General features: G+C 37.7%; 1 protein-coding gene across 4 annotated transcripts in view; it reads left to right on the forward strand.

Annotated features, from left to right (window-relative positions):
* Positions 1-26,004, forward strand: part of LOC106095569 (restin homolog) — a 194,204-nt gene that overhangs the window by 146,409 nt on the left and 21,791 nt on the right. For 2 of the 4 annotated variants that reach the window (XM_013262804.2, XM_059365142.1), the window contains exons 3-9: positions 3,205-3,306; positions 3,473-3,514; positions 16,010-16,162; positions 16,281-16,487; positions 20,045-20,210; positions 24,839-25,016; positions 25,338-25,403. In XM_013262804.2, the coding sequence (XP_013118258.2) occupies positions 3,205-3,306; positions 3,473-3,514; positions 16,010-16,162; positions 16,281-16,487; positions 20,045-20,210; positions 24,839-25,016; positions 25,338-25,403 (914 nt within the window). The remainder of the gene's footprint in view (positions 1-3,204; positions 3,307-3,472; positions 3,515-16,009; positions 16,163-16,280; positions 16,488-20,044; positions 20,211-24,838; positions 25,017-25,337; positions 25,404-26,004) is intronic. The other 2 variants (XM_013262803.2, XM_059365143.1) reach the window with 1 other exon arrangement.

The following is a 26,004-nucleotide window of genomic DNA, read 5'->3' on the forward strand; positions in this document are numbered from 1 at the left end:
GATTTGGAAGTGAAAGCCAGAGAAATTTGGTCAATAAACTTGGTTTAATCGAAGTCTTTCGGGTCAGGTCGTGGTCGTTCGTCGCCCACGCCCTGAGCTCGGACTCCATGTAACACTATGGAGCAACGAAACGTCCGGTAGGACAGCGAAAATCCTATGGAGAGATTCGGATCGTGAGAATTCGAGGCTATTACTGAAAGGAAGTAAGTAGGAGGTCAGTATAGCTTTCGGTGTCATACGGGGCATATAGGACTACGAGCACACTTATGCAAAATCGATGCAGCAAGTAATAGACCGTATTCTCATGCAAACGGGGTAAGATGATGGGAAGTTGGAGCATTTCCTGTGTCATTGCTCGGCTTTCGTGGCTATTGGCGACACCATACCAGACATGTACCAACTTAGGGGCGTGGTATGGAAAACAATTAAAAGATTTTGTAAATATCACAGAATTCCTAACATAGATTTCCTTTCTCGAGTTTATTTTTTAGCATTTAGTGCGCACAACAAGCCGATTACCGACGTAGGTGTACGACCATAGTGGCATGGGGCGGATTAATATCCGCACCCTCTGTGCTGTATCTGATCCGACTGTGTGTATGGTATTATGTTTTCTGTAAACAAATAACAAAAACCTTTCGTTCCAGTGATATTAATTTTCATGGTCAAACAGCCCGTATTTCTTCCCTTTGCGAGATCAGGTTAGGTTTAAGTGGCAGTCTGCCATCAGACTCACTTAGACATTTTTGTCCATTGTGATACCATAGCACCAAAGAAAGGAAGATACCTTCTAGTTCCTACCGTTGAACCATCCAGATTGCTTTGAAAAGCCCAACAACTTGCGAACGTTCACATCCGATAAAACAGACAGGATCTCAAGGAAATGAGAACCTAAAGTGGAACTCCTTCTGACTGCCAGTGCGGGACACACACACAGAAGGTGTTCTATCAGCATATTCTATCAGTCTCACTGACTGTTTTTTCCAATTAGACAGTGACCTGTAGTGACGTACACAATGACTGATACGCTATTCTAGCCAGTGACAGCAAAGCGGTAGACCTCTTAAGTCTAGATTAGGCCACATAGCTTTGGAATGCTGCCAACCCCTCCACCCGCATTGTGAGCATCTATCAGTTGTTGCCCTTCAGACCTGATTCTGAAAACTTAGCTTACATGTCACCAGAGGCATACCCACAGATTCCAGTTCCCCTGGTATGTGTAACGTGGTTCCTAGTCTCGCAAGCTCGTCCGCTCTACAACTCCTTGAGATATCTCTGTGGCCCGGCACCCAGTAAAGGTGAATTTAGAACTGTTCAGCCATCTCCCATCTGGTCGATTAATGAAAGAACTTTGAATTTAATACGTTTTCATTTTCAAATAAATTTTTAATTGAAAAAACTTTGCGTGAACTCATTGGCTTGTTTCGTGCCAACTATAACATAGTGCGTCGTCCATCGGCGTGTTTATTACTACTTTCCCAAACCATTGCGGTTATATCGTCTTTGTACTTTTGTAGTACATCCCCCAACAAATAAACTGTGCCCTTTCTATAGACAGTCGGGACATTGCATGTCCAAAAGCGCAATTCATGGTCCTCAAAACGACAACTTTGACAGTAAATAGTTTTTCGATAAGTTTAGGTTGGTAACCCCTGACCATAATACGGTCCTGCAGGCGGAGATCCGGGCGATCACGGAATGCGTGAAGTGTGGTGCTAACGCGAGGACATCGAGTGTGAACATCTTTACGGACAGTAAAATTACAGCCAGGACGGTAAGGTCACAAACATTCTTGCAGTGTAAGAAGAAGATTAACGCCTTCTCTGAGGAGGGCAAAATCCGCATCGTTTGGGTGCCGGGCCATAACGGAGTAAGGGGTAATGAAAGGGCAGACTATTTGGCGGTGAAGGCCAGAGGACGGCCGTCAATAAACTTGGTTAACCCGAAGCCTTTCGGGTCGACGCAGTCCGAGTTTAGGGAGTGGGCGACGAATGCGCATGCAACATTGTGGAACAGCGAAACAGTCGGTAGGACGGCGGAAATCCTATGAGGGGATCCAGATCGTGAGAAGACGAGGCTATTACTGAAAGGAAGTCAGTATAGCTATTGCTATCATAACAGGAATCATATTACTACGAGCTCACTTATATAAAATCAGTGCGGAAAGTTATAGCATACGTGGAATAAGATGAGACGTTGGATTATTTCCTTTATCATTGCCCGGGAATTTCGCGTCTAACAGATACCGGCACTTAGGTGAAGACACAATACCGGACATGGACCAACTTAAGGGAGTGGTATTGAAAACAATTAAGGATTTTGTAAGAGGCACGGAATTCCTAACTTAAACAAATTCATCAAATTTTTGCCTGTTAGGGCGACGATCATTAAATTTTACATTACAAATTACAAATTCTTTTAAGAGGTTAATCTATGGTTTTTAGAGCGCACAACAAGCCGATTACTGGCTTAGATGTATGCCCATAGTGGCATGGGGCGGATTAATATTTGCACACTCTTTTCAACCTAACCCCACTTTCACCTTTATCTAGTGTTGGCGTTGCCAATAACTTTATATGTACTTATTCATCTGTCAACTCATTTAAAATTATTACCTCTATGATTGGTCGTCGGAGCCTCGCTTGTGAAAAGTAGAGGACATCTCGTGAGTTGTGGAAAGAGAGATCTAAGTGAGCAAGAAGGTAGTAGCATACGCATGGCATTGCCTTTAGACCCACCCAGTTTACTGCTGATCGATGAAAAGAAGAGATGTAAATTATGATATTCTTTTAGTCTGTCACAAAATTATTTGAATTAACGTCATAAACTTGAGGTCAATACATATCAATAGTTACAAACGAATAATACCTTGTATTCTTCTGTCAATATGTTGTATAATCATGTAAGTAGATCTTTTGAAAAAATAACAGCAACAACAACAATTTCTTTAAAATATGCCAATGCAGTTTCTGCTATGCATTTAAATAAAATTTTATGTGGCATTGTATTATTTATTTTAACCAAAATCGCATCCGGGAAAATTAACCAATGTAACTAATTAACCTTAAACTCAATATTTTGTTTGTGTGTTCTTCATTCGATATATGATGACTGTGATGTTTTGTGTTAATAATAATGAACTTTTCAATTTTTTACTTTAACTCCACCACATCAAAACTCCCTTTCAAAAACCCAAAATCGCAGACCTGTATCAGGAGACAGTAAAACGTTTCACACGTTCGTCATTGTCACCCGAGATGGATCGATTTTCACCATCGCGCTATTCGTTTAAATCCAATTCTCCATGTAAGTTGTTTCATTTGTATTCTTCTACTCCTTCCACCTTTTTTTAACCAATTTAATAACAACAGCATCGAATAGAAATTCTGTCCCTAATCGCTGTTGATGATTTTGATTTTATTCTTTACATTATTTTTTTAATTTTTGTTTTAAAATTTTTGTTTTTTCTAAGACGATTTTTACATAGAGGCCACTGGCCGACGACGCAGTTCAGGTAAGAGATTGCCACCTCTCAGCACTCGAAATTCGAGTCATAGTAAACTAAAAAATAACGATAACAACTCTTACTTACAAAAGGAAAAAGTACACGCAAAATCACTCTAACGTTTCTTCCTACTGAAAGTTGCCAACTAAGCTTTTCCGAACAATAACAACTACAAAAACTAAACCACCAACGTTCGTCTAACATCTGTCAATGTAGAATTTAACAAAACAAGATTTGTTTGATTTATTTGTGATCTTTGTTTCCAAGCCACACTGTTGGCCATGTTGGCTGTCAAAACAATCGCTGGCAGGCTGCTCATGCGCAGGTGGCCATTTTCCTACTCAGCAGTTGCTGCAATGAGAGCCATAAAATCTATGCCACTTGACGTTACCTTAAATGGCATCATGCGCTTTGCCATGGCGGCGAAGTAATACTGACACTCAAGCGTTATTTATGGCACATTTATGTTGCCCCCGAATCTTTAGATGCAGTTGCGCTGATGATGCTGCTGTGGCTGTTGGCCATGCTTTTTTGTAGCTTAGAAAACGGCATTGCATTTTGTTTATTACTCATCTCTGGTGCATAAATGATAATTTAATGTAAATGACAGACGGGACGTGACATTTATTAACATCCGAATCGAGCGATTCGATTCACAGATTTCAAGCTCATATCGTACAAGCCCATTGCACTTTGCAGAATACAAAAATTAGAATAATTACAATGACAAATGACTATTTGACTTAAAGACAGATCGGATTATCTTACCATTGTTAAACCATTAAATTTCGACCGCCCATTTCTTCTTCTTTCTCCCGCTGTTTAAAATATTAATTTAAACGAAAAATTAAATATCTTTACATTGCTTGCCACATAAAACTTCGCAGTCTGGCGAGAACATAAAAAAATTATTTGTATTATTTGGCATTTTAGCACACTAGAGTATGTTGGCAACCGATTCTAATAAGCCATAACCTCCGTTAAGGATAGCTTCATTGTAACAATGAATTGCAGTAACATTAAACACACTTTTTGCATATTTATATATATTTCTTTTGGATTTCATACATTATATTCGACTAGCTGTAGGCCATTAAGTTAACTGTTCCTATTCAAAAGCTAGCATATAGCAAACAACTTTTTTAAAATGTTAGACCAATGTGTGATGTTATTAAAGTATTTCACAGTCAACTGGGATCACGATTTCTGGTCCACCAAGACTTTCATCAACGAAGTTTGTAAAATGGATTATGGTGCCTTGCTGTTTTATCTACAAGAAAATAATATCCAAACGCTAACCTTGAGTCCCTTTAACTATTGTTTTTCGTGGAGGCTACAAATATTGTTAGGTGCAAAAATTTGTTTGGGTTCGTTAGGGGTTCGGCCGGGCCGAATCTTATATACCCTCCACCATGGATCGCATTTTTCGAGTTCCATGCGTGGTATCCCTTCTTAAGCAAAAAGAGGATAAAAGAAAAGATTTGCTCTTCTATTAGAGCGATATCAAGTTATGTTGGAGACCTGTGTAAAATTTCAGCCAATTCGAATAAGAATTGCGCCCTTTGGGGGCTCAAGAAGTAAAATAGGGAGATCAGTTTATATGGGAGCTGTATCAGGCTATAAACCGATTCAAACCATAATAAACATGTATGTTGATGATCATGAGAGGATCCGTCGTATAAAATTTCAGACAAATCGGATAATAAATACAACCTCTAGAGGCTCAAGAAGTTAAGATCCCAGATCGGTTTATATGGCAGCTATATCAGGTTATGGACCGATTTGAACCATACTTAGCACAGTTGTTGGAAATCATAACAAAACACGTCGTGCATTTCAGGCAAATTGGATAAGAATTGTGCCCTCTAGTGGCTCAAGAAGTCAAGTTCCAAAATCGGTTTATATGGCAGCTATATCAAAACATGGACCTATATAGTCCATTTACAATCCCAACCGACCCACAATAATAAGAAATATTTGTGCAAAATTTCAAGCTGCTAGCTTTACTCCTTCGATGGTTAGCATTCTTTCGACAGATAGACGGACGGACGGACATGGCTAGATCGATGTAATATGTCATGACGATCAAGAATATATTTACTTTATGGGGTCTCAGACGAATATTTCGGGTAGTTACAAACAGAATCACGAAATAAGTATACCCCCATTCTATGGTGGAGGGTATAAAAACATTGCCCAAATTAGGGGTCTGAGCTTTGGAATTTGAGAACTCGAGGGTTTTTTCTATGTTGTAATGAAAAATTTTCTGTTCTGAAGTACATATGGCACACGTTTAAGTTGACATATCTTGTTCAGATTTCACTTAAAACGCTTCTACAATATGTCCTCTTCACAAACAAAACAGGAAAAATTCAATGAAAATACTTTTTTTTGACCAAAAAATTCACTTTTTTCATAAACCCAAATAACAAATCAATGTAAATCGAACCATTAATGCCTTCGTAAATTGCAAAATACGAAGCCAATCTCGGACAAAATTTCAACAAATAAAAATTACAACTCGTATATCGACGAAACCAGTGGAGATATTGTATACCTCAACCGATTTTTTGCATTTTTTTGCTAGTCTGTCTTTTTTTTACTAGTTTTTTCGATTTTCTCCCACTGTGCATTGGGTCATATTGGTTAACTTCTTCTTATAGCACAATAAGAAAAAATATAAATACAAAAGCCAAAATTTCCTCGAACAGACATCTAGCATGAGCAACACACACAGAGCCAAGAACTGTTATCCAGATATGGGCACATTGCAGCTACATATTTATCGACGTGCTGTTCGTGCATTCATCTGTGTTTGCGCTTCTTTTTATTTCGTTCACAATATTATCTCATTTGTTGTTGCATTTCTCCAGCTTAGACCAATAGGTTTTTTTGTTCGGTTTCCATGTAAAATAGAAAAACAAAACAACAACAAACAACCCTTTAGAAGTCAAGTCAGACTGTGGTATGCTTATGCATTGGGCAGGCTACCATTATCGCGATTTTAGTTTTTCCTTTCACAAGTATGAAATTTTAAGTTTTGGGATAAACATATATTGCAGTTTCCTCCACATTATATAGTTGAACCACCCGGGTGGGTTTTGGACCACTCCGTACAAAAAATTCTTGGGACCTGCGAAGGTTAAATGCGCCAATAACTCGCCTTGTCATATCGAACATAATAGGCATTCAGTATTTACTCTGTATGGAGCATTCCAATATCCGCAACCTGTGGACACGCCCGGAAGCTCCCAGCTAAGTTTCGTGATAATGATAAACGTCACAGATCGGAGTTGAAAGTTTCAGCCCGTTCTTGGTTTACACGTGCTTTATGTGACGGTACACCCTGTTCATCAATGGAACGTTCATGGGCAAAATTGCAATTGCACTTGCACTTGGCTAAGTAAACACGAAATTCGTGGACACGTTCGTGGAAACGCAGCAACTCTTTGGTTCTTTCGATTCAAACTTTATTTTCCCCTTCGTGGGAATTTATTAGGTTTTGACTAGAGGCGTGGATTTCGTTGAATACAGGCATTCGCTTGCTGAACCATTTCAGGTGTTGTTGCAGTTTTTCATGGACCACCACCATGGTGTTTGGCAACTCCACCACCATCATTATAACGACACATTTCGGTATGTTACAAAAATATTTTGTTCACTTTGAGGTGATTGAGTTCGCCAATAATAGTTGGTTATGATTTTTGGGCTTAATATAACCTAATCACACTATTACACTTGAGATAATCAGTTTGCTTTAGTGGCTTTTAACCAATATAATGAGCTGTCAATAAAGCAAATAGTGTGTAGTTGTCAGCGTTTGTAACACATCATGTCAACCACGCTGTATTTATTTTATATCAGAGAGTGCTGTCTGAAACAAGCCTTAGCTCATAAGGTACCTCATTTTTAAGGCTGATTTGGAACTGTATGCCGCTGAGCGATATCCTTTCATGGGAAGGAATTCGTGGCTCTTAAGGATTTGCACTCCGGTGTCCGGTCTGATAGGAACGTTTAAGAAAATTCGACTTAAAAGAAAGCAGGAATCTATTTGGCCATGAATTAATTTAGTCAAAAACGTAATGTTTAGCATGGTTCTACGACTTTTTAATGTAGGAAGCTTTATAAGATTTAATCGGTACTCATACGAAGGTAATGAACTTCTTCTCACCCATTTCGACGGAGACAAAAGAGTAGAAATTGTTTTTAAACCGATTCTATCATATCAAATCAGAATGAATATTGTAGTACGGATCCCATACCACTGAACCGTACTCCAGATTACTTCTAACTAGCGACGTATATAAGTTTTTCGTCACAGAGAAATCGTTAAGTTCTTTACTCCAGCGTTTCATGAAGCCAAGAGCACTACGTGCTTTGTTTACAACCATTGAGATGTGTAGACGGAAGTTTAAGCGTTGATCTAAAAGAAATCCAAGGACTTTCAAGCTATAGACTACTGCAAGTTGATTGGAACCCAAAAAGTAGCTAGTTTTAAGAGAGGTTATTCTTGAAAATGATATGTGTTTGCATTTGGAAATATTAAGTTCTATAAAGTTCTGGTTGCACCATTCGTAAAGAGTATCAAGGTCATACTGAAGATAACACTGTTCATCAGAGTCTCTCGTTGATCTGAAGATCTTTACATCATCTGCATACATCAAAATATTCGAGTGCTTTAAAGCAAAAGGGAGATCGTTTATGAACAAACAAAACAGCACAGGGCCAAGGTGCCAACCTGTGGATCACCTGAAGAGACAACAATTGATTTGGAAACTGCAGTACCAAATTTAACTCTTTGAGTACGTCCAGTCAGATATGATCTGACCCACTTTAGTAAAGATGGACTGTTATTGGTTTCAGTCATCTATTTTTCTTAACAGAAGGTTGTGGTTGACTTTATCAAATGCTTTACTAAAATCGGTATATATAGTATCCGTTTGGTAGCGTTCCCCAAAGCCATCGTTGGCCAAACAAGTGAATTCTAAAATATTTGTTATCGTCGATTTCGACTTCCGGAACCCATGTTGATAGGGAGACAATATAGAAGAGACTTGATGTGAAATAGTGTCAGTCAGAATTTTCTCTAATAGCTTCGGAATAGCATTCAAAATTATATCAGCGGATTTATTTTTATGGGTGTAGTTAAAGACGAAAATCTTTTGATCGAGGTCAACATTTTGTTAAATGTTACGAAATTGACTTTTGAAAAAGGGCAACACTGTAGCTTTGCCTTACAAATAGGTGTTTAAGTGTTCATATATATACCCTACACCACCAATGTGGAACAGGGTATTAAAAGTTTGTGAATTTGTTTGCAACGCTATGAAGGAGAAGTGTTAGACCCATTGATAAATATACCGATGGACTCAGAATCACTTTCTGATTCGATTAAGCCATGTCCGTCTGCACGCCATGTATCCTTGTAATCGTATTTGGTCGTATTTGTTGTCCAATCTTCACGAAATTTTGCACATGTCACTTTTTTGGCTTAAGGACGAACGCTATCGATTTTGGTAAAAATCGATTCGGACTACAATTTTCAACCGATCTGCACAAAATTTGGCACGGATTGTTTTGTTACTGATTTGAACATATCTGCTAGATTTCATCAAAATCGGTTTAGATTTGGACATAGCTCCCATATATATTTTCGCCAGATTTGCACTTATGTGGCCGTAGTAACAACAATTTTCAATCGATCTGTTCGGTCGGTTCAAATGTAGATATAGCTCTCATATACATATATCTATTGCCCGAATTTATAATTGTAGGTTAGGTGTAGGGTAGTATATAGTCGGCTCCGTCTGACTTTTATCTTTTCTTACTGGTTTTAAGCTAAAAATGTTAAATTTAAATATGTATAAGATTAAAAACATTTAAAAATAGGGTTACATCAGTGAAGTGTAGCAACAATCACTCAGCTATCGAAATTTGAAACTAAAGGTAGAATCTTATTTTTTAGTTTTTTTTCGCATCGATCCGTAATCCGTAATCATTTGTAACCTGTTTTTGCGTGTTAATAGCTTAAGAGAATTCTAAGTTTGTCCCGCCCGTATGAACTTTAATTGTCTTAAATACTGGAATTTGTCTTTTTACAATCCATTCATGGAATATGGAATAAACTATGCGGCATTGTCACCTGTTGGTATAAGGGTTTTTTCCGGTGGCAAACTTCCAAATATTCGCTCATCGCTCCCATAATTCTGAAATTATCTTATCTTCGATAACATATTGCAAGACTCATTTGTCAATTGTTTTCGACACTCATATGGCTGTAACACTGCTTTTTTAGTAATGCCCACATAGATGTAGGCACGTTTGAAGACAACTCTGCTGCCAGTGAGTAGACCGATGATTTTTCAATCATTAATTATTCCCAAAACCAAAACAAAAACTCTAGAAAAAAACGTCACCATATCCACGCAGATATGCAAATGCAGAAGGGTGTGTTCCAAATGCAAGTGCGGCAGATCATTCAAAAAAGAAAAACGAGCGACAATATTAGAGCCACTATGTTTAACAGAGGGTAGCTACTGAAAATGCCATCGGATATCCCCTCATTAAGATGCATCTTTTGCAATGCGCGGGCTGGGCGCAGCTCCATCCTCATCATCATCTTTAAGACTCTGCTGCCTGTAGCTTTTTTCAGACTTAATGGCTAAAATAAAACATTCGAACAACTTGTAACATATTTTTTTGTTAATTTTTAAAGCATTTCCTTTCTACAACAAACCAATTTAATGGCTGAGTACTGCTAAAGCGTTTCCCCTCGAATTTGCGCACAATTACACCCATCAATGTAATTTTACTACATTACATTTTTTTGTTTGTAAAACCGACTTGCACTTAGAGTTGAATGAGCTGATGCGGGTTGGGGGAATCATTTGCATGTATTTGCTAATGAATTGCAAAACAAAAGCCAGTTTTGCCTTAATAACAACGGCAACAGCAATAGCAATAACAACAATAACAATTGTTGTGTTCTTTTTTAAAAACGGCAAGCAAAAGCTAAAACTCCCCCATTTGCATAGCTGCATGAAAACACGAAAGCTTGCATTACGTGGTATTGTAATTGTTATTTTTGTTATGGCCATGATATAATTGCATTTATTAAAAATGCTGTAAACTGTGAATGCACATTCATGAATTTCGTTAACTTGCATCGGTTTGCATTGTAAAAATATGCAACGATATCCGTTCATACTTGATTCCTACGTAAACTTCTGTTTGATTGTTTCTGTAATTTGATTGGTTCAAATAAAAGATTTTTAGGCTTGGAAGTAGGATTTTCTACTTCCAAGCCTAATCAAAACAAGAGTTCAGCCTTGTGGATACAACTTCACTTACGTGTCGTTTGTTGGACCATTGGTCTTGAGTGTGGTACAATAAATGTCTCATTGCCCAGTTATGTAGCTCCAGGTGGCTCCGGTATCGATATCGATCAATAACGTGTGAACTGTACATTGTCGTTCTTGGCTGTGCACTCACTATCGCATGTTCTGATGCCATCTTTGCCATAGTAAAAACAGCAGAGTATAGTCCTATTCTTGCATCTCCAGCGAGTATGATCGGCGCTTCTACCTCTCCAACAATGATTGCGTCTCGAAAAACCTTCGCTTCTCTCTACGACTAAAAGGGAGGTATGCAGCTTTTCTCATTAATTCATTATCGTCAGTAAGTAAGCCTATCATATATACGCTACATATGATCAATTTGGGGTGTTGACGGGCAATTACAAGCATATGGAGTATGTAAACCTTTGCTTTCTCGTCTGTTTTAAAATCAATGCTGTGGTTGGATAATATGCCTTTTTGATAAGAAAAACCTCTCATTTTCGACACGAATTTCGGCCCAGGTGATATATTTATTCTCTTGATTTTGAGCCACAAACTTCAGTTCCCATTTCTGTACTATGTTCATGACTTCGCGATCGGAAGACTCGTTCTTTAAGGTAGTGTTTAAGTGTTTTATTTCGTTGGTAGCATGGATATTCGGTCGTTCGACCTCATTCTATGTTGAGTATACCATTATGCTGGTGACATACGAGTGCACTACATCTTTTTCTTTGACTTTTGCCTCCATCTACAGGTCCTGCAGTAGGTTTTCCGATGAGGCTCTAAACTACTGCTTATCTCGAATGTACTTTGCTCGTTCCTTTCGAGGCTGCTCTGCCGTGCACCCCTCTTTAAAAATGTTTGCAGCCTGACACTGACTCACCAACTGTTTCTTTTTTAAAGGTAAATCCACTCTAACGATGCGGAAGATAAGTGGTTAATTCCACGTTATTGTATGTTGGGCATATGTACATACAAGCATACGGTGCATATTGTGCCCATTAGCAGTTGTCACCCATCTAACAACATTTTCAGATTTCGGTCCGACAATTGGATGAATCATCCGATATCGGATCCGATGTCTTACCGACATCGTAACTAAAAACGAGAGAAGTGGTTGCCATGTTGTCGGAACGACACGGCTGAGGGAAATCTGATATATGTACCGCCATATCGTACAGATATCGGGTCGATGTCGAAGCAAACTTCCAGGGAAAATTTATGTCGCACCGAATCCGTAGACGATTTCGGACCAATTTCTTGACGAGTGTCTTACAAAAATGATTTTGCCAACGAATAGGTCGGCACCACACGCAATTCCAAAAAAAAAACAAAAACAAAATATTCCCCCTCAATCACTGGTGCACATTTCACACACGTGGTAACGAAATATTGCTATGCAAAATAACAACGAAACACACAAAACATTCCTCCGACACGCCGTACAGAATTCGTTAGGATTTCGTTCTTAACTGTCGGAATAGAAAAAAAATTTCATCAGAGTTGTCGAATCGATTTCTTTCCGGATTTGGTAAGAATTTTCGTATGTTTCGTCCGACAAAATTCGGATCAAAATTCCAGAGATATTCGGATGGAAATTTTACGTATTACCGGATCCGTACACGATTTCGGACCGATTTCTTGACGACTGGTCAAACAAAACAAAAATTCAAAGACAACGGTTACAACATCACACGCAATTCCAAAAAAGCAAAAAAATCCCCTCCCCCACATGTGTATATTCCACACACTTGGTAACGAAATATTACTATGCAAAAATAAAAATGAACCTCCTCCGACACGGCGTACAGTTAAATGTCGAAATAGAAAAAATATATTCCCTCAGACTTGTCGAAACGATTTCTTTCCGGATTTGGTAAGAATTGTCGTATGTTTCGTCCGATTATGGGCAGATATGTCGGACGTCAGATAAAGTCGGCTCATATAGTTCGCTGGGCAATTACTGTAGCAACTGTCTTAGTGGAGATGAATCGATCGGGTACCAGGTTTCTTAATGTATGGGTCTGCAGGATCACATGAAAATGTTCACATCTGCTAGTTCAGATAAGTAATCAATGAAATAACAACCTAAAGTGGAGCTACTTTTTCTTGGAAGCGTAGGACACGTATACCGTAGATGTTCTCGAAGTCATCGAACGATTCTGCATACCATCTCGATCCTGCCCAAATACATACTTTAGTAACTAGTTTTGGCCTAGTTCCGACCCATTGACATACAGGATAAGTATGAGACAACCACTGCGGCTATTCGCCTAAAGGCGATGGGAGAATGGATAGAAGATAGGAGCAGGTCATACCATCGCGGTATAATCGAGGCGACCATAGGAAACCCGGATGGATTAGAAGAGGTTTCCGATCGGATACTTGAGGTCGATTGCGAGACACTGCTGCCAGAGGCACAGTCTTGGATTGGCGGCACTCTGGTATTGTCGTCTGGGAGATGATGTTATGCAGATGGATCAAAGCTAATGCACAGGGTGGGTCTGGGGGTCTACATTGAGAACCACGGGGACTGATATTTTTTTTCGGCTGCCTGGCTATAATAAAATCTTGCAGGCAGAATTCCGGGCGATCACGGATTTCGTGAGGACGTCGGGTGTGAATATTTTTACGGATTGTAAACTGTCCATCAGCGCAATAACAATCAGGACAATAAGATCACGGACAGTCTTGGAGTGTAAGAAAGAGATTAAAGCCTTCTCTGGGGATGGCACGATTTGCATCGTTTGGGAGCCGTACCATAACGGAGTAAGAACTAACCGTCTATAAAATTGGTTAACTTGAAGCTTTTCGGGTCGACACAGTCAAAGTTGTGGGCGTGGGCGACGAACGAGCATGAAACACTGTGGAATAGCGAAACTGTCGGTAGGACTGCGAAAATCCTATGGGAAGATCCGGATCGTGAGAAGATGAGACTATTACTGAAGGGAAGTAAGAAGGAGTTCGGTATAACATTCGGCATCATAACGAGACTACGAGCTCACTTATGTAAAATCGGTGCGAAAGTGATAGCATGTGTAGGGCATGTGGGGAAGATGCTGAGACGTTGGAGGATTTCCTTTGTCATTACCCGGGGCTTTCGCGTCTAACAGATACCGGCACTTAGGTGGGGACACAATACCAGATATGGACCAACTTAGGGGAGTGGTATTGAAAACAATTAAGGATTTTGTAAGTAGCACGGAATTCCTAACTTAGATTTTCGTTTTCGAGGTTACTTTGTATACCCACCACCATAGGATGGGGGTATACTAATTTAGTCATTCCGTTTGAAACCCCTCGAAGCATTGATCTGCGACTCCATAAAGTGTATACATTCTGGACTGTCTTGACATTCTGAGTCGGTCTAGCCATGTACCTCCGCCCGTCTGTCGAAATCACGACAGCGGTCGAATTTATACTTATTTTTTGATGCAGGTCGTTGGGATTGCAAATGGGGTCATATCGGTTCAGATTTGGATATTGGCCCCATATAAACCGACCACCGGATTTGAGATCTAAAGTCTCAATTTTCATCCGATTTGGCAAAAATTTGGAATAATGGCTTGAGTTACGACTTCCAATATCCACGCCAAGTATAACATTCCACTAAGGAACAGGAGCAAACTTCTCACATATCAATAAGTGTAGTCCGATTGTAGTTTAAGCTCAATGATAAGGGACCTGCTTTTTATAGCCGAGTCCCAACGGCATGCCGCAGTGCGACTCCTCTTCAGAGAGAAGTTTTTACATGGCATAGTACCTCATAAATGTTGCCAGCATTTATAGGGAAAACTACCGCTGAAAAATTATGTTGATGGTCTCGCTGGGATTCGAACCCAGGCGTTCGGCGTCATAGGCGCCATTATGGCACTGATGGTCAATATGGTGATATAGGCCCCCTATGTACCGATATGACTTATTTAGACCAAAATAATTCAAATACAAACTCAGTTAATAACGGTACATTTTAAGCGGAATCCATGGCGGAGGGTTCCCAAGATTCGGCTAGCCCGAACTTAGCACGTTTTTACTTGTTAGTAGTGGAGCCCACAACAAGCCGATTTCTGGTTTAAGTGTATGTCCATAGTGGCATAAGGAGGATTAATATCCGCACCCTCTTTTCAACCTAACCTAACTAGTTCTGCGGTCCACCATAGCTTCGCTATTTGCCGTTTGGTTTGGTTCTAGACATGTAAACTTAAGCGAGTTGTGCAAGGGTTGATATGCTTGATCATCATATCAAGTTTCCAATTCCTTTTGGGGTCTACAAGGTCTGGTGCTGTACAATTTCTGCAGTATTTTCACAAAGGCTGAACCTGATGTAGATTAGGTTAGGTTCGGTAGGGTAGCTTAACATCTGAACTTTCCCATATCTGGTGATGAGATTCTTCTTCCCCACAGAAGCCGTTTCCACCAGTAACTTTATTTTTGAAGGCGGCATCCTTGAATAGTGGTCCATATAGAGGAGAGCTAGCCACAACTTTGCTTTATTTTGTTTAAGGCTGGCTACAATGTATATGTGGTCGTGAGATAAACTTGTATATACTTGATAGTGTGAAATTTGTAAAACATTTTTTGCATTTAAAATTAAAGTTTATTTGGTTTCGCTTTTATATTTTAAAAAAGGCTTCATAAAAAAATTTCCCAACAAAATCTACTACTACTGCGAAATTAAATTCAAATTCACACCAACTAACTTTTAATCCGTACTTATTTACATATTTATGGGTATGAGAAAGTTTTAAATGACTTCTACTACCTCAAGAGATCATGTGTTGATCATAAATTCAACGTTTGAATGGATGCAGATACGTGTGAATTGAGACTAATCGTCATATCTGAAATGACATCATGATATCTGCTTTTTAATACTAAACAAAAATCAATAAAAATACAAACAGAAAGGCGATGAACATGGCAGGTTGCAGCCATAAAATGAAACATATAAACAAATACATGGCAGTTATAACACCTCATTTGTTTTTCTTATTGTATAATTAAATATTGTCTGGATATGGTGGAATCTATTTTTGGTACTTGGGGCTTGACCAATACGCTAGAAATGTAAAAAACTTTTTCTACCTTTTAACATTGCCAATTAACATCATTATCTTCTGATTGACCATATTAACATGACATTTTATTTATTTTCCTTTCGTTGTAGATCAAGGCGCTGTATTGACACATGACACAGAGCAGTTCATCATTGGCCAAAGAGTTTGGGTGGGTGGAATACGTCCCGGACAAATAGCCTACATTGGCGAGACACACTTTGCACCGGGTGATTGGGCTGGAGTGGTCTTGGATGATCCAAGTGGTAAGTTGGATAATGGTCTACATGAAAATGCCTTTTTGCGCTCCTTGTTACTTTGAATATTCCGCATAAACTAATCTAATTTAACGCAAATATTTCATTGGTGCAATACATTGTTAAGGTAAAAACGATGGTTGTGTTGCCGGCAAACGCTACTTTCAGTGTGAACCCAAACGTGGCATTTTTTCTCGCTTGACTCGCCTTACACTGGCTCCATTGCCAGGAGCTCAGACACCAACCTCACCCTTATCAAAAATGTCTCCCGATCGTTCTCGCACAGTATCACCCACAGCCAGTATACACAGCTCATTCCAACGTAGTCCTGGAAGTAAGTTTTGTTCAATTCAAAAGTTCAAAGAAGTGATTTGATTCGATTTTGGAATGTCAGGGCACACTTATTAATCAAATGAAGAGTTGTGGATAGGATAATTCCTTAAACACTCCCCCTCTAAATGAAATGAATTGAAAAATATTGATTGAAATATCAATGGTAAAGGTGAAAAAAAAATTTAAATTTTTTTTAGCTATGCATCAAAGGCCTGCACAAAACCTTTTTTTCTGAACTCGTGAACGCTGAACCCACATGTTGTTACATTTCAAGACTACTGAAGAGCGAGACACTGGAGGTAGAGTAAAATAAGCAAGTTGCTGTTGAGTAGATAATTTTGAACAACAATCACCATTCAGTGAGATATGAGAAATTACTCGCTATACACTGAGTGATATGATATCGTCTCGCTGTTATTTTCAAATGACATTTTCATGAACTGATCACACAAATCGTTTGCAAACTGATTGTTCCCTCCAAACATTGGGAAGTGACTTTCTCACTCCCTCCCAGAATTTTCACTTTTTAAGTCCTTTTGTATGATGGTTTTTTAGAGACTTCATGATTTAAAACAACAAAAGGCATTTGTATCGGAATTCTATCATTCATGTTTCGCTAAGTAGTTTCTCATAATCAACTGTTATTTTTACAAATTTAAAAATTGATTTTTTGTTGTTGTTTTGGGCGCTAACTCAAAAAACCCCACACAAGAGAATGTATGTTTACTTAGCCTTCTGTAATGGAGAAAGGCGGTAGGTTGGCTGTTCAAATCCCAGTCAGGGAGAATCATTGCAAATAAAATCTTAAACTATTAATCTCGATTTGAAAAAGAAATAAATTAGAAAGAAAAATAAAAATAAGCTTCACTCTAACAGTTAAAAAAAAAAACATTACGCAAAAAATATATTTATTTTTATTTATGACGTTGATAATTGAATTTTAAGCTTTTCCCTATTTGTTCCCTCATGGGTATATATCGCCAAGTGGCACGTTTTCTCCCGTACCGAAACACCAATTAGAGTAAAAATTGATATCGCCTGAGATTGTTTTCAACTTCCTTGAGTGCTGATTTAGTGACTCGCACGATAGAAAATGTTTGCAGGGTTTTCTCATACAAAAAAACTACGTGTGTGTGTGTTTACCCATGCTTTTATCAAATCAACCACGTTGCCTTACGAATTTCGTACTACGAAAGCCGACGACAAGAACAATACTTTATCTAAAGCAAAATGTACCCGAATACATGCATTGTGCAACTTGCACTCATTGAAATCCGTTTGTTTTCTCATATAAAAAAATTACGCGCGTGTGTGTGTTTATCAACGCTTTTGCCAAATCAACCACGTTGACAAAAAAAATACTTTTTCTGAAGCAAAATGTACTCGATACATGCATTGTACAACGCGCCCTTACAACGTGCACTGACATCTGAATCAATCTTCCTTTTTGCTGAAGGGCTCTTTTTTTGCACTCACTCATCTTGTTGTCTTGGTGTCTTGTAATCTGTTTTACTCAATTGTCTCATACAATGTTGTTCTTGAAGTACTCTATGATTGTTAGTATGTGTTGAAAGCAGAAATGAATGGTCTTGCGCAGGTCTTTGCTATGCATTCAACGTAATAATTTAAAACTATAATTTACACATATACTTTGAATATGAAAAAAAACCGTGCAACTTAAGAAGTTAAAGTTGTGCCTGTTGTAGTTTTGTAGCATAAATCTCAAGAAAATTGTCAAGATACGATCTTCGTAAATTTATTTAGCGAACTGTAGAAATATGTCTCTTATGAATAGCAAGGTACACAGAAAAAATAAAAAACTATGTTCAATTAAGAAATTTGTACATTCAATTAACAAATTTTCTGAAATAGGCCTTATAAAGGAATTTGTATTATTGATTAACAATTTTGCAATTTGGATTTATGATAAGCTCAGAAATCCAATCAAAGTGGTTATTGTTTGTTTGTTTGTTTATTTAGGTAAAATGGTTTCGTAGTACTATTTTATTACTTAAGTTAGATAAAATTATTTAATTTAAATATTATATAGTAAAGGAAAGTCAATACAAAAACGTCCATTAAAATAAATTAAAGTGGTTATTAACTCCATAAACCAATTATTTCAAAGAAGACCTTTCTTCGAAGCAACTTTTTTACTGTTTAAATAAATTTCAATAATGGATATTTTTCACAAGAAAACAAAATCTTTTTATTTCAATGCATTAAATTGCGTATAAAACATGAAATGAATTGCTTTAAAATAAAGACATATTTCTTGTTCAATGATTCCAGGCTTCGAAAAAAAGAAGAAGAATTGTCGTTTCCATTATGAGCCTCCCTTCATTATAGGGAACATGGTGTGTAAAGAGTATTATAAACAAATTATTTTATATACATATTTAAAATGAACCGTAATAAATACCAATCTTAGCATTTTGCGTACAATGCCATGAAATCTAGATCTACATACATATGTTATCTTCAGTCCTAACCGCCGTTTTCCAAGTCAATATAATCTCTGAACTATTGAAGTAAGATAATATTAAAGATAAGATAATATGATATTAAAATAAGATAATAATATATATGCCACGTTTGCATTCTACATTTTCCTCCAATATGTTGTGTTTGGAATGATTCACAGCCTATTTTTCATTATTTCACCTTAACGTTTTTACAATATGTTTTTTTTTTTTTCTTTGAAAATATAATTAAATAATTTATATTTTATGGAGAGATATAAAGACAACACTTTCTATTTTTCTTAATATTTTTGTTTGTTTAGCCACGCTACTTTGTATCTGTATACGATAGCAGCTAGACAAATGTTTGACTCATTCCCACTCCTTTTCGCATTACATATGTGTGAAAGGGTACACAATATAATCTTGATCAATACACAATTTATACTATTAAATAAACACTTTAATTCGTACAATTACAAATATGTTCAACGTGTGCCTTGTTTACCAATCACTTACCGTGATACCGTGGTTATTTAGGTTCATATTTTTTCTGTGTAAAGTTAAATTGTCCTTGCTATTTTGTATGCAAATATTAATAATTTTATTTGAATCGCCCATTTTGTTATTTTTTTTTTACAAATTATAGGAACATTCTCACTTTTCGTTTTTTCTAAGCCTAAAGTGAGTAATAATTCTGAACTGTATTATGTTATTAAACTCACATTTAGCCTAGGAGGACTGTTGTGTGATTATATCACAATTATTTAAATACAAATTAATTCCAAAACTTTAACGACATCCTAACTAAATCATTCGAGAGTTTAAAGTTTCATTCCAAACCATTGTTTGAACTCCCTATTAGGTTAAATTTGGATAAATATTAAACATTGTTTATATATATTGACATTGTTTGATTAAAAAATTAAAACAAAAAAACGGGACTTACCAGAATTAAATCAGCCTATTAAGTATAAATGTGCACAGTCGATAATTCCAAATCGAATGAAATCTCTTCAAATTTATCAAAAAAAAAGAAAACAAAGCGGAGTATAGTATTCACATCCAAAATGTTCCTCTACTCTTCTCTAATAAGAAAATGGATTGACTGTTGGCGATCGCGTTATTGTGTCTTCCGGCTTTGGCAGCCGTCCTGGTATTCTGCGCTACTTGGGCGAAACACAATTTGCTTCCGGTAATTGGTGTGGCATTGAACTTGATGAAGGAACGGGTAAAAACGACGGATCCGTTGATGGCATTAGGTAAGTAAAAGATAAGTTCTAAATTATATTGTAGTTTTATACCCTCCACCATAAGATGGGTGGTTACTAAGTTTGTAATTGCTTCTGTAACATCTCGAAATATTGGTCTAAGACCCCATAGTGGATATGTATTCTTGATCGTCGACACATTTTAAGTCGATCTAGCAATGTCGCTCCGTTCGTCTGCCGAAAGTATGCTAACTTTCGAACGAGAAATACTAGCCGTTTGAAAAGTTTCACAAGTACATTACAGTACACAAGTACTCATTAATGTAGGTCAGTTGAGATTGTAAATAGTTCAAATCGGACCATGTTAGGATATACCTCCCATACAAACTGACATCTTAAGCAACTTTTCTTTATGACCTTCATCATTTACAATCGAAATCGGCCTATAACCAAATGTAACTCCCACATTGCCATCTTGATGAGTACCCACAAGAAGTTATTCGTGTTCATGGGGACTTTTACTTTTGACCTCCCATTTCCTTTTTTAGTTTCTGCCATGAAGAGAAACCATTCAAAAATTTTGACAAACGCAATCCATGGTTATGAATATAAAACAAACTAAGGATTCTTAAGCTCTCTATCGAGAGCTTGTAGCATTTTTATACCCTCCACCATAGGATGGGGGTATACTAATTTCGTCATTCTGTTTGTAACTCCTCGAAATATTCATCTAAGACCCCATAAACTATATATATTCTTAATCGTCATGTCATTTTAAGTCGATCTAGCCATGTCCGTCCGTACGTCCGTCCGTCTGTCTGTCGAAAGCACGCTAACTTTCGAAGGAGTAAAGCTAGCCGCTGGAAATTTTGCACAAATACTCCTTATAAGTGAAGGTCGGTTGGGATTGTAAATGGGCTATATCGGTCCATGTTTTGATATAGCTGGCATATAAACCGATCTTGGATCTTGACTTCTTGAGCCACTGGAGGGCACAATTCTTATCCAACAACTGTGCTGAGTATGGTTTAAATCGGTCCATAATCTGATATAGCTGTCATATAAACCGATCTGGCGTCTGGACTTCTTGAGCGTCTAGAGGGCGCAATTCCTATACGATTTGGTTGAAATTTTGCAAGACGTGTTTCGTTATGACTTCCAACAACTGTGCTAAGTATGGTGTAAATCAGTCCTGATAATCTGATATAGCTGCCATATAAACCGATATTGAATCTTGACTGTGTCAAAAATGGTTCAAATCGATCCATAACCTGATATAGCTGCCATATATATATAAACCGATCTGGGATCTTGACTTTTTGAGCCTCCAGAGGACGTAAATGTTACTAAAATTGGCTGAAATTTTGTACAACGGCTTCTCCCATGACCTTCAACATACTTGTCAAATATGGTCCGAATCGGTCTATAGCCTGATACAGCTCCCATATAAACCGATCTCTCTATTTTACTTCTTGAGCCCCTAAAGGGCGCAATTGTTTCTCAAATTGGCTGAAAATTTTCACAATGACTTCTACTATGGTCTTCAATATTCAATTCATAACCTGATATAGCTGCAATATTATAGCAATTCTTTTCTTTTGTCCTTTGTTTGCCTAAAAAGAGATATCGGGAAAAGAACTCGACAACTGCAATCTATGGGGGAGGGTATATAAGATTCAGCACGGCCGAACTTAGCACGCTTTTACTTGTTTTAATGCATGCAGACTGTAAAAACAATTTTCGTTACGAAAATATCAAATATGTGCCGTTTGTTTATTTGTTTGCTATTTTAAACATAATATCAAAATTTAACGCGCGAAAAATAACAGGGACACTTCTTGTTTTGAAACGAAAAACTCAAAGAAAATCTCTGATCATTGAGCTCGTCTCGAAAGAGAAACACAAAAATTGTGAAATTTAATAATGTTCGCCCTAACAGGCAAAAAAACTTGAAAATGAAAACAATTCAGCAGAGCACGTCCGGGTTTCGAACCTGGGCACACGGAGTAATAGCGAGAGCCGTTGCCAAAGCGTTCGAAGCCATCAATACAACTTCCTACAGATGCACAGAATCATGTGCACCATGGAAGTAGTGTAATTGTCGCAGTCAAAAAATCTGTCATTACACGAAAACACATGAATTGGGAAAAGTACAGCTTATAGACAGGGTTGTCGAGTGTGGTTATTGTGGTATTTGTATCATAGAGGCGTTTTCGCAATAAATACGATTCAAATACAACATACGGCCTTGCAGCCATTACAACTAATATGGTTGAAAAGTCTTCTAATCAAAGACGAAACGCATCCCAAAGTGGTTGGTGTGTGTTGCGATCTCTGGCTTTCCTTTTCCATTTGCAAAGACAATCTCCGATCATTAAGCTCGTCTCGAAAACGAAAAAACAAAAATTGAAAAACTCCAAAATTAGAACAAGGAAGGCGTGTTCTGTAGCTAAATTGTGTTCTAACAGCTTATTAGTTACTTAACGATTTCTTGTGTTTAAAAAGGGCTTGGATCACCCTATGCATAGAGTCGTTGCAGTTCTGGCGAACCGATTTTTTTTATTTAGATCAGTTAAAAAATTTAAAAAAAAAATTTTAAAATGTCAATAATTTTTTCATTACCTTTTTCAAAATCTATGATTGATATTTTCATTATCGTGTTTAAAACAGTTTCATTTAAAAAATGAATTGGATCAATTAATTTCGCGTTTGACACAGATTTTTATTTCATATATATATGAGCTTGCATCATTCTGTCGGAAATGGAACCCAATAATTTCTGACTTCTGGAAAAAATTTACGCTTAACAATTTTCAATCCAGTTAGCGTTGGCTTTCCACTCACTAGTACTGACAACATACCAGAGCATTTCAAATAAGCAAAAATGTAGCGTAGGCCACCGTTGCCCAGAGATTAGCATGTCCGCCCATGACGCTAAAAGCCTAGGTTCGAAGCCTGGCGAGAACATCAGAAAAAAATTATCCCCTCTTAATGCTGGCGACATTTGAAGAAGGAAGAAGTTTTTTTTGCTATGTAAAAACTTCTTCCGAAAGAGGTGGCGCAATGCGGCATGTCATTCGGACTCGGCTATAAAAAGGAGGCCGCATATCTTTGCGCCTGAACTGGAGAGGACAAAACTCATTGATATGTGAGAAGTTTACCCCTGCTCCTTAATGGAATGTTCATGGCCAAATTTGCATTTGTAGTGTAAATGTAGAGGCAATTATGAGTATTACAAATCGTTTGACATATGACAATACAAAGAAAACAACCAAAGCTCAAGATTTATCATGGAATAGTACTGAGAGTTCTTTAAATTATATCAGAATTCTACGTTCCGGCTGCGATCGACAGACGTTCAGTAGTTGTTTGCATGTGTATTCATAAAGCTAAACAAAACAAGTAAAAGCGTGGTAAGTTCGGCCTGGTCGAATCTTATATACCCTCCACCATGGATCGCATTTGTCGAGTTCTTTTCCCGGCATCTCTTCTTAGACAAAAAAGGATAAATCAAAAGATTTGCTCCGCTATTATAACGATATCAAAATATGATCCGGTTCGGACAACAATTAAATTATATGTTGGAGACCTGTGTAAAATGTCAGCCAATTTGAATAAAAATTGCGCCCTTTGGGGGCTCAAGAAGTAAAATATAGAGATCGATTTATAAGGGAGCTGTATCAGACTATAGACCATAATAAACACGTATGTTGATGGTCATGAGAGGATCCGTCGTACAAAATTTCAGCCAAATCGGATAGAAATTGCGCCCTCTAGATGCTCAAGAAGTCAAGATTCAAGATCGGTTTATATGACAGCTATATCAGGTTATTGGCACAATTGTTGGATATCATAACAAAATACTTTGTGCAAAATTTCAGACAAATCGGATAAGAATTGTGCTCTCTAGTGGCTCAAGAAGTCAAGATTCAAGATCGGTAATATGGCAGCTATATCAGGTTATGGACCGATTTCAACTTTATTTAGCGCAGTTGTTGGAAGTCATAGCGAAACACGTCGTGCAAAATTTCATTCCAATCGGATTAGAATTGCGCTCTCTAGAGGCTTAAGAAGTCAAAACCCAAGATCGGTTTATATGGCAGCTATATCAGGTTATGGACCGATTTGAACCATACCTGGGACAGTTATTGGTTATCAAAACAAAACACGTGGTGCAAAATTTCATTCCAATCGGATAAGAATTGCGTCCTCTAGAAGCTCAAAAAGTCAAGACCATAGATCGGTTTATACGGCAGCTATGTCAAAACATGGACCGACACTCCCGTTTTACAATCCCAACCGACCTACACTAATAAGAAGTATTTGTGCAAAATTTCAAGCGCTTAGCCTTACTCCTTCGAAAGTCAACGTGCTTTCGACAGACAGACGGGCGGACGGACGGACATTGCTCGATCGACATAAAATGTCACGACGATCAAGAATATATATACTTTATGGGGTCTCAGACGAATATTTCGAGTAGTTACAAACAGAATGACGAAATTAGTATACCCCCATCCTATGGTGGAGGGTATAAAAAGCTACATTTATGAAAGTATAACTAGGCATTGCGAGTGGAAGCGGTAATCACACTACTCGTCAAGTATTGAGCTGATCGTTCAATAGTTGAAAGTAATCTTTCTAACATTTGTTATGTTTTTTTTCCTCTTCCATTGCAGATATTTCGAATGCAAACCCAAATTTGGTGTCTTTGTGCCAATTGCAAAAGTTTCATTGTCACCATCGTCGAAGAAGGCGCGACTTTCCCGGACCGGATCCCGTGAATCTCTTACATCAATTGGCACCATGAACAGCATTGCCACGACGAACACATCGCGATTGCGCTTGAATGCCCAGGTATAAGCAAACACTCACTGCTCCACTTTGTTTAATTCTCCTCTTCTACTCTACTGATGATGGTGCATGACGTGTTTTCAGTTTGAAGTTCTCGTCTAACTCTCGAGTTTCTATATTTTTTATTTTCGTTATTTTAATGCCCTTTTATTTCATTTTACAATAATTCTTTTACGTGCACTCAAATCAAAGTTCAATCAAGAATTCCTACTAATTTTCAAAACAAATGCAAATTTCCCTAACGTTCCTAGAAGCAATTTAACCGAGTCACCACTAACAAGACTCCCCATTAACCGTTTTTTACGAATCCCCGTCTCTTTCAAGCAGCGCAAATCGTCGTCAGCTAAACCCGTTGCTGTAACAACGCCAAAAGCACAATTTTCGATGCAGGTACGCTAAACTACTTTGCTAACAAACCACAGAAAAACAAACTCCAATATTAAAAAAAAAATATATATATATATTAGATCCTAATCCACTTTATTGTTATATCTTCTCTGCTGTTGTATTTTACATTCATTCCTGCATAACCCCAATAAAAAAAATCAAAAACCAACATTTCGCACCCCAAGGACATTAAACGCTACTCACACTTGCATCCCTACTAACCTTAAAGTTATACCTTCACCATTATTGGGGATGGATACAAAATTTATTGGTTATTTGAATAGCAACACGCCTTACTGCTGCTAGGTCATTTCGCATATCAGTTAAACTGGTTGGATTGGCATACATTTGAAACGCACACTTTCGCTTTTTTCTGGGAGCGCCCTATTTTGGGTCTTGCTTTCGATGATTATTAGTTCTATTGATAAAGCAGCAGCTTCATAGAAGAGCGAGGGTAATGGTATGTGACTAAATGCTTACGAATCTAGATGTACAAATATAAAACATAATTTATGGGGACTGTGAAACTTGAACTGGAATTGTGTGGTGATTCCATTATAATGTGGCGCATATTCAAAATATTGGCTGTGTTTGTGCCTAAACG

This window comes from Stomoxys calcitrans, chromosome 3 (genome assembly GCF_963082655.1).
Source record: "Stomoxys calcitrans chromosome 3, idStoCalc2.1, whole genome shotgun sequence".
Lineage (NCBI taxonomy): Eukaryota > Metazoa > Arthropoda > Insecta > Diptera > Muscidae > Stomoxys > Stomoxys calcitrans.